Source organism: Lepisosteus platostomus, chromosome 6, assembly GCF_059453375.1.
Source record: "Lepisosteus platostomus isolate fLepPlt1 chromosome 6, fLepPlt1.hap1, whole genome shotgun sequence".
Taxonomy (NCBI): domain Eukaryota; kingdom Metazoa; phylum Chordata; class Actinopteri; order Semionotiformes; family Lepisosteidae; genus Lepisosteus; species Lepisosteus platostomus.
The window spans coordinates 48,903,827-48,917,064 of record NC_142616.1 but is presented as its reverse complement, the minus strand read 5'-3'; the positions used below and the strand labels follow the sequence as shown (position 1 = coordinate 48,917,064).

At 37.8% G+C, this 13,238-nt stretch overlaps 1 protein-coding gene across 1 annotated transcript in view; it reads left to right on the top strand.

Moving 5' to 3' along the window:
• Positions 1 to 13,238, top strand: part of cfap20dc (CFAP20 domain containing) — a 163,118-nt gene that overhangs the window by 137,233 nt on the left and 12,647 nt on the right. Inside the window, exon 16 of the mRNA XM_088636177.1 lies at positions 3,950 to 4,044. Within this exon, the coding sequence (XP_088492303.1) occupies positions 3,950 to 4,044 (95 nt within the window). The remainder of the gene's footprint in view (positions 1 to 3,949; positions 4,045 to 13,238) is intronic.

The following is a 13,238-nucleotide window of genomic DNA, read 5'->3' as shown; positions in this document are numbered from 1 at the left end:
GGACTACTTGTCTGGATATAAGGATACGATAGAGTCTGCTAGATCCATCTACTTCTCTCACATCCTTGAAAATAACCATAACAGCCCTAGACACCTTTTCTCCACCATCAACAGACTGCTAAAGCCAAACTGCCCTACTGCATTACCTGCCTCTTTGCGACTTTACAACACTTTTTAAAATGTATTTCATTCCAAGCTTGACAACATGAGGCATCTCATTCTCTCTACAACGCATATCATTTCCACACCTCCTCCCTGCATGCCGAGCTTTACTGAATCCTTGTCTCTAAGTTCTCTCTACCACCTGTATGTTAGGTCCCATTCCCACCACTTTATTTCAGTCCTGTTTCACTTCTCTCTGTGCCATTGTCCTCAACATAGTAAATGAATCCTTGAGCACAGGTGTTGTACCAAGTAATCCTTAAAACTGCCAAACATGGTTCAGGACAATCTAAACGATTGTTGCCCCATCTCCAATTTACCCTTTCTTGCAAAAATTGTAGAATGCACTGTTACAGCTAAATAATTACCTCATTGCAAATAGCCTTTTTGAACCCCTCCAATCTGGTTTCCAAAACATCTTCACGGACAGAAACTGTGCTGGTTAAAGTCACTACAATCTTAGAGAATCTAAGTACAATTTTATTAACTTCTGATTCTGGTTCTCTTTCTATCCTCATTCTTCTTGATCACAGTGCTGCTACTGTTAGCCATGATATCTTACTTTCTCATCTTCAGACTGTATTTGGAGTTTCTGACACTGCTCTCAAATGGTTCAAGTCTTACCTCACTGATCAATGTCACTTTGTCTCTCTTGGCTTGCGTGGTCTGATAAAAGCATACATTTAAAAGGTTAAACTGATTGAACTATTTAAAGAAGTTATTAGAAAGATTGGAGCACATGTGTTCAAGTGAGTTACGAGCACACATTTGCATAAGAAAGCCAAACTACTAGCTGTATGTACAGCGGCAGTTAGCCGGTCTCTTTAAGAAGGGGTTGAGTTACAAAGCAGGAGCTCAGATAAGGTAACATCAGAGTAAAGACAAAGTATTAGACAGAAAGTTTACAACAAGACCATCAGTTATGGGACTATGGATGCCAGTCTCTGTAACCTAAAGAAAAGGTTTACAGTCGTCTCTCAATTAGAGGAGATGGATTAGGTACCATTCAAAGAGGCATCTCCAAGGAACACATTGACTCTGAGTGAAGAGGAGAGAAGCAAGGGAGGAGCAAGGGTCAGCACTCCCCATAGTTATTTCTAATAAATAACTAACCTCTAATTGGTTAGTCACTGGGCACTAGTGAGACGGATGTGGTCACACAGAAGCACACTTGGTAGCTGCCATGTCAGAGCTTCCAGTAAGAAACAGGTTATTGTACAGGGGTCCAATACAAACAGGAACTACCACATACTGGATTGTACTGCTTCTAATCTAGGGTTAAGAGCACAGATGAAGGCTAGTATTCTCTCACCTCACATTGTGAACCTTTTAACATTGAATACATCAATTCAAAATCAATGAGGGAAAGGGGATGTATAGTATGGATAGCTTGGTTGTAGATATCTACCAGATTGATAGAGTTTAGTAATATTTTCACAAATACTCTTGGTTTCAGGGATTAGACAGGTGGGTGTCGGAAATGGATAACCAGAGAGCATTCTTTGTACAGAAGAACAAGTAATAAGTTTATTATTAATATGCAGCTACCCACCTGAACTTCTTTGTACAGAAGTTCAGTAGAAGAGTAAAAGTTAGCTCCCTCCATAGGTTAGCTCCAAAGGGTAGGAGCTCTGTTCTTATCAATGGGTGAAAGCAAATTAGCTCTTTTGGAGGGGATGCTGCTCTTTTAGAGGGGATGCTAACCCAGTTCATTGCTGGGTTAGGTGATATGGTTTCCATCAGTAGCCAAGAGCCTAGGGAGACATAGTAGTAGGAGTGATTATATTACTTTTGCTGAAAGATTTAAGACTACAGGAGAGAGCCCGGGTAGTAACCCCAGAAGGGGACAGGGTTGTTCAGGTTAGAACACTAGGAAAGACTGGTTACAAATTCTGGAGGGGATTTAAGATTCCCCAATAGGGGGAATTGGTTAAATCTTGGTTATGATTACAAACTATGGAAGGAGTTTGGAAGAGAGGGTGTCCTAGTTGAAATTATGCTCCTGGTTAGGTAAAAGTTTCCTCTTGGATGTATAGTTAAATGGGTTGAGTAAGGCAACACCTAGAGAGCTATCTCTGTGGAACAGGTCGGTTCTGAAGAAATAGATGATCAATTTCTAGCTTGCCCCATGGTTTAACTCTGTTGGATATGAGCGCCAGTAAAAATCCCAATGTGTAAAGGAGATTCAAATCTATAGGAAAAGATGTCTTAGAGTTTAAGCACTATGCATTCAAAGTAGTTAATGAGAGATAGAAGATGGGTGATTGAAATATGAATGCTACTACACTAGGGTATTGAGTAGAACATTTTAAAGCACTGAAGAATAAAACAGGTGACTTGTCTCTACCCTGGAAGGGGACACAGTTAGATCAAAGGATGTGGTTACAGACCCAGAGTGTGCTTGGGTAAAACAGGGCGAGTAGCAAAGGGAGGCTGAAAAAGGGAGAATTATCTTCAGTCAAAATTCTACTCCAGGGTAGTACTACCATGTGTTAGTCCATGTGGTAGCAAGGGAGCACTCCTTGGATTGGTAGTCAGACAGAAGCACTGATCTCAGCAGGTGGCAGAGAGTTTTCCTTCCAAGATGAAAACAAAGTTCTGATGTACTGTATAATCTCAGAATGGAATACAATTATTAAATTCTCTGTCCTCACAGGTGAAGTAAGTAAATTATGGTAGTAATTCTTGCTTGTAACGTTCAATAGTAAACTCGAGTGTGTAAGTTACAATTAGGGTAACAGAAAGGTAGCTCTACAGAAGGGTAGAGATATAGTAGCAGTACAAATCCCTGTAAGTCCCAATGAAGTTCTAGGTGTCATCAAAGGCTGGTTGTTTGGTCCTGGAGTGTGCAGGATCTGGGAGATTGTTAGAGATTTCAGGTCAGCCTCCCCAGAGCTGCATAACAACAGCACTGTAAAAAAATAGTTTCAGGTCAGCCAAATTGCCACAAAATTTAATTCAGCTAGCAGAACAACCATAAATCACTGGTTTGGCATTGCACAAAATGAAGTGACGAATCGCTGCTCTGTTACAATGGGTGAAAGTTATCTGTTATCAAAATATTATTTTCAGAACATTTAAAACAGATTAATGTTATTTGGAGATTTTAACTTGGAATAAAAGTTCATAAAACCTATTTCTTAATTTTATTTTATAGATGTCTTTGTATGACTGTTTATGCTGTTTAGGAGGAACGTCTAAATGTTCTTAGTTTGAATATTTTGTTATGTTGTGTTGTTTAAAAGCCTGTTTGTATTTATCTTTTATCTGCATTCAAAAAACCCAGCAGCTGGGTAGTTTTTAAACTCTATACAAATGTGATTTGACCTTACTTGAGAAAAACAGCTATAGGTTATTGAAACACTTATGCGTGCATTGTTGTCATTCAGGAATAATTTGTGAAAAGCCAAGCCAAATAACAGAATATAATAATCAAACTACAATGCTGCAGCTGTACATATAGAAATGCCATCTGTTTGTGATTCTGGGCTGTTTAATTTAATTCTACAGACAGAAATATGATTTGGAGGGAACAATACAGATACACTTGAGAAAATAATCACAATGTCATATGAAAAAGGGAGCTGTTGTGCTGAACCAGCAATACTATTTTTAACAAAATAGCCAAACAGACCTTGGAAGTGATGAAGGATGAAAAACCTATTTTAAGGGAACTCTATTGCTATCAATGCAGGAGTTTGCTTTTGTTGTTTATAATATGTTTAATGTGGGCTATGATTGCGATTTGCACAACTGCATCTTTAAATCACTTTTATTTGTTTTGCAGAGACTGGTTGAATGTTTTCAGTCCACCAATCATTCCTCCCAGTCAACAAATGAGAGACCAAGATGACAGCCTGATCAAAAGGGACATTTCAAAAGGTACAGTATAAATTAAAACTCTGTAACCAGGTAATGAGGATAGCGATGGAATGATAACAAACACACATTTGTCAGGTAAAAAATGAACCTTGCAGTGGTTTGGAGGAAGTAATAATCCATAAGATTATTAGTAAGAATGAGAAAATGTGGGTAAGGTGTACAAAATGCATTTACGCAACAGAAATGAAAAGAAAGATTCACAACTGCAAATGTACTGTACCTACAGCTACAGTTTCCTCTTCCCACTGATATAAGAAAGGCATGGAAACAGTAGTGGGGACATCAAAGAACCTAAGTTAGAGAGGAAAAGTCAGTATGTAGCTATCTGGCTACTTTTTAGGGAAACCTACTCACATCTCTGCTACAATAATAGGATAGTTTAAAGATAGGTGATTCCGTGGGTTCTCTATTCAGAGCAGTTCTGAGTAGAGGCAGTGGTCAAAGGTAGGAGGAGAAGGAGGCTGGCTCCCTGCAAATGAGCTCATACCTGTTAAAGAGCTCAGGTCTCCTAGAATTAAAGAGACAACAGCCAAGGAAATATAGAATACTCTGACGTGAACATGTAAAATAGTAGCAGACTCAGTTGTTGCTACTGTATGTCAGGTCTGCTGGTAAGGTAATGAAGACAGTAGAGTGGACCTGGCCAAAGTATATCAATCATGAGAAGGTTTACACTGCTACTAATGGGTCTACTGAGAACAAACTAGGGTTTCTTTTCTGTCTTAACTTTCAAGGAGTTGGTTAATAACAACATTATTAGTTTGTCAGTTGGTCTATGAGGGGTTTTCACCAGTCGGGGAATAACCCACAAGCAAGAATTAGAGAGGAACACTTCAGGATTAGACACTAATGAGCATGGCCTTGGATTCTCTGCTGGTGGCTGAGTAGTGTCCAGCAAGGATGTTACACCTACTCTACGGTTTAGGGCAAAGCTGGGTCCAGTCCTGGAGTAGTCCTCCGAGCACATAGTACATGAGTACTCTAAGTCAAGCTGTCGCTCAGTTACTCTAAGAAACATGGCTACAGTCTCTTTTTACCCCATCTTCAGCCTTTAAGATACAGTGCCTATTCTTTCTTGTTGCTGTTGTTTCAATTAGGTTCAGCATGTTTTTTCCTTATTGCACATTTAAAATTCTGAACACAGAGAGTGTATCAAACTGAAGCTTGAATATCATTTTGTACATGACATTGTGCCTCTTACAGTACAATCTGACAGTGGCCAGCGCCTGCAATTCACAGAACTATGATTATTTATTTCCTCTAACTTGACTGTAAGTCTCGCTGAGATACAGAAACACATCCTCAGGCATTGATTCATTTTTCCATGCTCCGAGACTGCTGATGGTTGTATATTGATCTAACTGTTCAGGCTTAAAGGGTTTGAATTTCAGTGATTTGTTCTATAATCTCAATATATTTCCAAAAGAGAGGGAATTAGACTTCTTTTAATATGTATTGTAATCTTAATTGGTTTATTCCCTGAGAAAATTTTGATTTGAAAAAGCATTTATGAAGTCTAGCTTAAACCTAAAAAATACCATCAATAGTGCTAAGGGAGGGACAACATGCACATGTGAAAATTCAGAGTGATTAATCTATTTATATTCACCTGTGAAGCCAATTCATAGATGGGTTTAATTAGGAGGCCTTGATTGGTAATACCAATGGGAAATGTGGCCAGGAAGCCTTAGTGACACCCCTAATCTTTTCAAGAAACGCCCTTGGATTTTTAATGACAGACAGTCAGTACCTCAGTTTTACGTCTCATCTGAAGGATGGCACCTTTTTACAGTATAGTGTCCCTGTCACTATATGAGACAAAATAAAGAGTGAGGGCTGAATGGCCCAGCTGATTCATTACGCGTAAATCTAGGAAAAGAACAAGGTGTTTGTCAGATGAACATTTCAGTACTGCAAAGCTTAGCACTGACCTCTTAGCTCAATGTAAGAGAATGAATAAACAGGGGAGAGAGCTAAATTGTCTCTTTAATTGCCTTATTGAGATTGGGAGGGTCAGCCTGATTGAAAAACCTCTGTAAAATGTCAGCAACAAGTAATTAGGGAACAATTTTTCTTTAGATTTTGATTATTAAAATATATTTCACACGTAGTGTGGCTTTAAAACCAAATAGTATCATACTTTATATACAGTATATTTACACAGTATGCCAATCACATTGCAGTTCATTAACATGAATGCTACTGTTTCTGTATATTGTATCAGTGGATATGACTTCATGTGATTCTCGTGTGTGTCATGTCGGGAATTGTTATCTTTGTTCTTTGTCTTTGTTCTGCCACTGCGAGTTATAAGAAAACACTAACTTAAAAAATCTTGCTTGGGAGAAAGTTGTTCTATGGATGATTTTTTTCCTCAGTCTAACAGTGTGACTTAATGACAAAAGATGTAAGACTTTTGATGTAAGAAACTTTACCATGAATAAATAAAAATTCATATTCGATTTATTGTAAAACCACAACATCAACAAACACATGTATATGTGTTCACGTTTCACATTTTTCAATGTGAAAATGTAAAGACTGAATCTGTGAGTAACTCCAATCTCTACATCACTAGTACTGTACAATAGGTAACAATATTTTGTTTTGATTATACTATACTGAATACTGAATACTGAATTAATCCATGAAGCATATCATCAAAGGTTTCAAAATTATTAAAAAATCAAACCTTTGTTAAGTTTACACGAGAGAAGGGATTACTTTTTGAGAAGACAAGTACTGCTTGCAACCTTTTAAACAGAAGCTTTTAACCATACTGCATTTCACACCTGCAGGTGAGATCATGATGTGCCCAGCCGGTGTTTTGTTTTGATTGTGCTATTAGATCCTGGGGCACAACGTCAGAGGTTTAAAAATTATTTAAAAATGAAACCTTCGCTGAGTTTGCACTAGAGATAGGGGTACTTTTTGAGAAGTTGTGTACTGCTTGCAAAGTAGCTGATTATGACAAACATAAACAGCTAATTTTGCTTGAAAAATGTGTCTGCCTGAGTGTATTATAACTTATTTTGTTGAGCTGAAAGTTACCTTGCTCTTACAAGCAGCTATTGCTAGTAGATGAGTTTGTGGAAAAGAATGTGTTAAATAATTCTGTTTGACCTTCCTCTCAGGAAAATTCTAAAAACCCAACAATTCCCACACCAACTGTGACATTAGGTTTGTTTTGGTCTTTTAATGCAAAATGTTTTAGTCCCATGTGTTTGCTTATTAAACTCCAAGATCCTGACTGATTTTACTTTCTGTTTGTCTCATTCAGCTGAAACAGAAAAAGAATACTTTCCGTAGTTAATAAACCTTCTTACACCTGACTTTAGAATCTTCATATTTAAAAGGCCAAACAAAACTTTTGAATAGTAATTTGAATGTAGTTGTTGTGTACTGTAATTTGCTTTATGGTAAGGTGCATTAGTAACCAGGAGACGCAGATGCTGCTAGAATGTGGTCCTGCATCAGTGACTATTGGGAATGTGTATTGATGGAAAGTGAAAATAAAAGCACACACCCAGCTTCCCTCCCACTTCTGAGAGGACAGAATGCACCACCATTCCTGAAACATTCCCTACATGTTCAGAAATGTTAAGCTGAAATAGGTGCTATGAATCACAAATTTTTGTTGTTGTTCTAGTGTATTTTTAACAACTGTTTCTAACATCTCTGATGAAGTCAAACAATTTCCAAAACAACTAATAAACATAATTCTCTCCTGATGAGCTTGTTCAGCCTTTTAGTATCCACTGCTCTAATCCCAGGGCCCCAGCATACCACTGCGTAGAAAATGGCGCTCGCTACCACCGACTGATAGAACATATGTAGCATCTTACTACATACATTGAAGGACCTGAGCCTCCTCAAGAAGTAAAGTTGGCTCTGTCCCTTCTTATAGATGGCCTCGATGTTCTTAGACCATTCCAGTCTATCGTCGATGTGCACTCCCAGGTACTTGTACGTGTCCACCATCTCCACGCCACTCCCATGGATGTAAACAGGAGTAGGTTTGACCTTTTTCCTCCTGAAATCTACCACCAGTTCCTTTGTCTTTGTTACATTCAGTTCCAAGTGGCTCACCCCACACCACTCCACAAAGCTGCTGACCAGTCCTCTGTACTCCTCCTCCTGCTCACCCTTGATACATCCCACAATTGCAGAGTCATCTGAGAACTTCTGCAGGTGGCATGACTTTGAGTTGTTGACCTGTTCAGACACACAGTTCTGAAGTCTCACAGACTGTGGTCTGCCAGTCAGGTAGTCAGTGATCCACGAGGTCATGGAGGCATCGACTTGCATCTCCTCCAGCTTCCTCCTTAGAAGTAAGGGCTGGATGGTATTGAAGGCACTGGAGAAGTCGAAAAACATGATCCTTACAGTGTTGCCAGCCCTGTCCAGGTGTGAGTAGGCCCTTTGCAGCATGTAGATGATTGCATCCTCCACACCAACACTGGGCTGGTAGGCGAACTGTAGGGTGTCCAGTGATGAGCTGACCAGGGGTCTCAGGTGGGATGAGACCAGCCTCTCCAGTGTCTTCATGACGTGAGAAGTCAGTGCAACTGGTCTGTAGTCGTTGAGGACAGAGGGGTGCCCTTTCTTTGGTACCGGGACCAGGCATGATGTCTTCCAGAGCACCGGGACTCTCTCCAACCGCAGGCTCAGGTTGAACAGTTGCTGGAGCACTCCGTTCAGCTGATCAGCACAGGCCCTCAGAACTCTGGGACAGATGTTATCTGGTCCTGTGGCCTCATTCACATTAATATATATGATATATAAAAATAACAGAAATGCGAATATAGTTTATACATTCGGATGAGTATAAAAAAAATCAAGGTTTTGGTTTGACCAGGAATTGACCTTTGGACTTTCTAAACAGCAAGCAAGAAACCACTGTACCAGAGCATCACTCAAGTGCAGTGCCCTACATTACAAACTCAGGTTTCATTGTCCATTGCAGCAACAATGACACCAAAATGTAGTTAAAACAAACATGTCAATTTTTTTAATGAAATAACCACAAGTGAATGAGTTAATGAAATCAATGCAGATCTTTACAAGAAAGAGGAATATATATATAAATATAGATAGATCCATAAATTAATATCATCAATGACTTTCAGAAACTTTTTTTTATTTTCAAGTACCAAAAATTTTTTAGTTACAAAACAAGATTCCAGATTAATATTTCCTATTAAGCTAATTTTAAAAAGTATTTTTTACAACAATTACAACAGCAATTATTCATAGAAATGGTGAAAAACATTATAGCATTTTATAAAACTAATCCCACCTGTTCAGATCTTATAAAGTATATAAACTTTATATGGTGAGAACAGAACTTTTCCAAGTAACTTGACTTTGATGCAAGGTGGAATATTGTTGCATACTTTATTTATTTTAATCTACCACTATCAGTATGTATAATATGTTTATATTTATAAATTATTAGCATTTGTGACATTCAGGTACATTATGCTTCTGTTATTCTTCTGTTTATTGTCAGCTACCAGACTTTCCATTTAGATATTCAATTTCATATTAATATTCCATATTAAGTGGATTTAAAGATGATAAACTGTAGGGAAACAGATTAAATGAATCAATTGTTTCACTAACACACCACTAGAACCACCTATGGTCTTTGCCCAGTAAATCACACAATGTACCGCGCTGCATTACAGGCAACAAATTACTAAGATTTGACGTGCATTCTGAGTGGCTGCATCTGTATAATATATATTACAATCAAAACCTAAATGAAGTTTAACTACTATTTAATTTCCTGGTTAATACTTCACTGAACAGACACATGACATGTTAAACATTCACTGAGCCACCTGGTGATTTTAAAAAGTAGTGCAGTCCTGCATCAGATTATTTGATAAAATAAAAGGTGTTAGTCATTGCCTTGTGATGTAATAAGGCATGTTCTTTGCAGAACAGTGCATTGCACCTCAAGCATTCTTTATGACTGCCTCTGTATAATCACTACCTTACTAATAGTAAGATAAGTGATTCCATCTGTTGTGTCAAACAAATGAGAGCAATTCGGGTGTCCATGTAGCAGAAGTCTTCTTTATTACATATGCATATGAAAGCCTAGCTCTTACAGGCCAGACTCAAAGAAGTATTACAAAGAGTGGTCTTTTTATGCAGTAAGGTCTGTAAAACTTGTCCATAAAAGGGATTTGACATTGGCTGTGCACATGAAGAAGCCGTCAAGCAAGTTCCTCATTGTTTTAGCAACTCTGCTAGGCAGTTATGGCAGTTATGCCTTGCAACATAACATATGTTGACAATTCAGCATACAGTATATAGACAAAAGCAGAACTACAGTACATACTTTCACAACCATTGGAGTTCCTTAGGAATAGCATAATGCAGTCACGTGATTAACATTCAGGCTTAGCAGAATAACACTGAAGCTCATGCTATAGGCTCATGTCTCCCCCACCCGCTTATTTAATTTTATTTTGGGGGGGGTCTGTATGTTGGAGGCACTGAAGAGGCTCTATCCCCAACTTCAAGCAGGAAAACACTAAGACAGAATTTCTCAGATTCAAGGGCAACTGTAGAGAACTTCAATGCCTAGACAGCAACACTTCCAAAACCTATTAAATACATTAAACTACATCTCAGGAGAGCAATGGGCAGAAAAATCAGACACCTAATTTGGAAAATTTGGAGGTGTCTTTGCTACAATGAAGAGGAGTTATATTTTATTGCCTTCATCCTACATAAGAACATAAGAACAGTTATAAATTAAAAGAGGCCATTCAGTTCATCTGGCATTTTTTTCTATTTAGTAGTAAATTGGTTTCAGGATCTCATCCAGCTGTTTCTCAAAAAGAAGCCAGGGAGTCAGCTTCAACAACATGGCTGGGCTGCTTGTTCCACACTCTCACAGCCCTTTGATTAATGAAGTTCCTCTTGTTCTCAGTTTTAAATGTGTTATATTAGTAGAAAACAAATCCATGAAATATATATTTTTCTCACTTTTTTATTCTTGTTTTTTTCATTTTTGGCTCTTAACCTTTTACTGGAGTTTTCGATTCTGGTGGTGGTGCTAGAAATTCGTGGTGGTGGAGGGGAGTCCCCATTACCTGTAAAGTGCTTTGTCAAGAAAAGCGCTATATAAGTGAAAGCAATTATTATTATTATTATAGTGGTGTTATTGTCACAGATGCAACAAGGGGTGGGGAAAAGGGGCTCCCAACAAAGGTTCCCTTGGGAAATATCTTTGTCGAGGGGGGGATTATTTGGTAGTCATTTCGGACAGTGGTAGTTGGAAGTACATTTTCACTCTGATAAAGAGCAAGATTAAGAAGTTCACCTGTGTTATTCTGCCTCTTCACACTTTTGCAACTGCTGTGTATTTGTTTATTTTAGTCGCCATTCACTTGCTTGCTCTATTTGGTGTTTGACACTTGTGATTAATGTATCTACTTCATTGTGGAACATACGCAGGCAGAATTCTCTTAACAATTGTGTTTGCTGTCTCAGCGATGGAGAAATATACAGTTGATACTGCCTGAGACACAGTCTGGAGCAGGCTGTCATAAACAGGGAGGTTGATAGGCAGGTTCAGGTAAAACAGAAACACCAACAGCCATAAGATAATGCGAACCCACTGTTTTATTTATAACTCAAACAAAATAGCAAAATAGACCAAAAACTAAATCATACAAAACAAAAGTCTAAAATATTCTTTGAGCTACTAATTAACTTCTTCAGAATTCCCTCATTATCTATATTCAGAACCTGCTGGGCTTCCCAAATAATTCTCATACACAGTACATCTCTCTCAGAGACTAACGATTCTCTGAGACTATACCTAAAACTAAGGTTCTCTTTGCGACTTCACTTAAACTCATTTGTTCGGTTGGTCAGTCAGTCTGTGAGGTGATTGGTTGCTTCCTTCTATTTTCTTCCCTCTGGTGAATTTACATCACAGAGAATCTGACCTCTGTTGCCAGAAAGTAGATTTAATCCTCCTCTGGCCTCCACTTCCCATTTTTAAATTCTCATACAACCAATTGTTGTTCAAGTGAGTGAGAAAAGCGAGCTGTTCCCCACAGCTTTCTGGGGGATATAATTTAGACAAGAGCATCCATATTACCTGAATATGCTGCACTCTCATACTGCCACAATAAAGTAAATTCATTTGGATCAACCAGACTTTAGAATATTTTGATACTCATAAAACTCTTCTTCTGCAGAGAACAAAAGTATAAAAGTATTTAATTGTACTGCATTGAATGACTGAATTTCTATATAAGGGCCAGAAGGTGATAAACTAGGGTATATGACATATTTGAAAATTAATATTTCAGGAAAAATAATACTTTTGTTTCAGGTTAATGCTCCCATTGAGCAAGACTTTTTTAACCTCCTGTCCAAATATCTGTTGGACTTGGTGACTTTGATATTATTCTAGGTGCAAATATGAAAACTGTCATGAGTCACATAGTCAATAGATCAAAATTGAAAGAGACGAATGTTCAGTCTCAGGCATCTGCAATATTAAGAAATTTTATATCTGATCTGGGAGGGATAGATAAATGGTATGTGTTTAACGCTTCAGCCAAAGAAGACTTTTTTTAGACAGACATAAATCATACTCCAGAATTAACTACAGTTTGCCTCCCAATCTCTTTTTTTTTTTGTGGCACACAATACTAAGACACTAAGCATATCAGAACACTGTGACAATTTCTTCACCCCCACTGGCATTTTAAAACTACACTGCTGCCAGAAGGGACAATATTTTTTTTTTTAATAAGAATGTCTTCATTTTAGCCATTTTCAGCTGACAACTGTTATATTCTGTGTTTACAGTCAAAGGTTTTATTAAAGATAATTAAACTCTATTTGTCTTACAATTATTGAAATTGGAAATTTGTCAAAATTATTGAATTGAAAACTGAGTTGGCTTAACTGGAGCAGACTCAGTAACTATATTTCTAAGGTCACTGCCTTGGAAATATTATTAAAAAAATAAATTAATTGCTTGTTGAGTTGCTGAGTTGTGCCACATTTCTTATGTGTAGATTTTGCAAAAACTATTATTTGAATGACCATGAGCACATTTATCTGACTTTGGTCCCCATTTGGGTTCTCTTTTATTATTGTTTATGTTTATATTATTTTTCAAACAGCTGTTAAAGCTGTTACAGTATATCCAT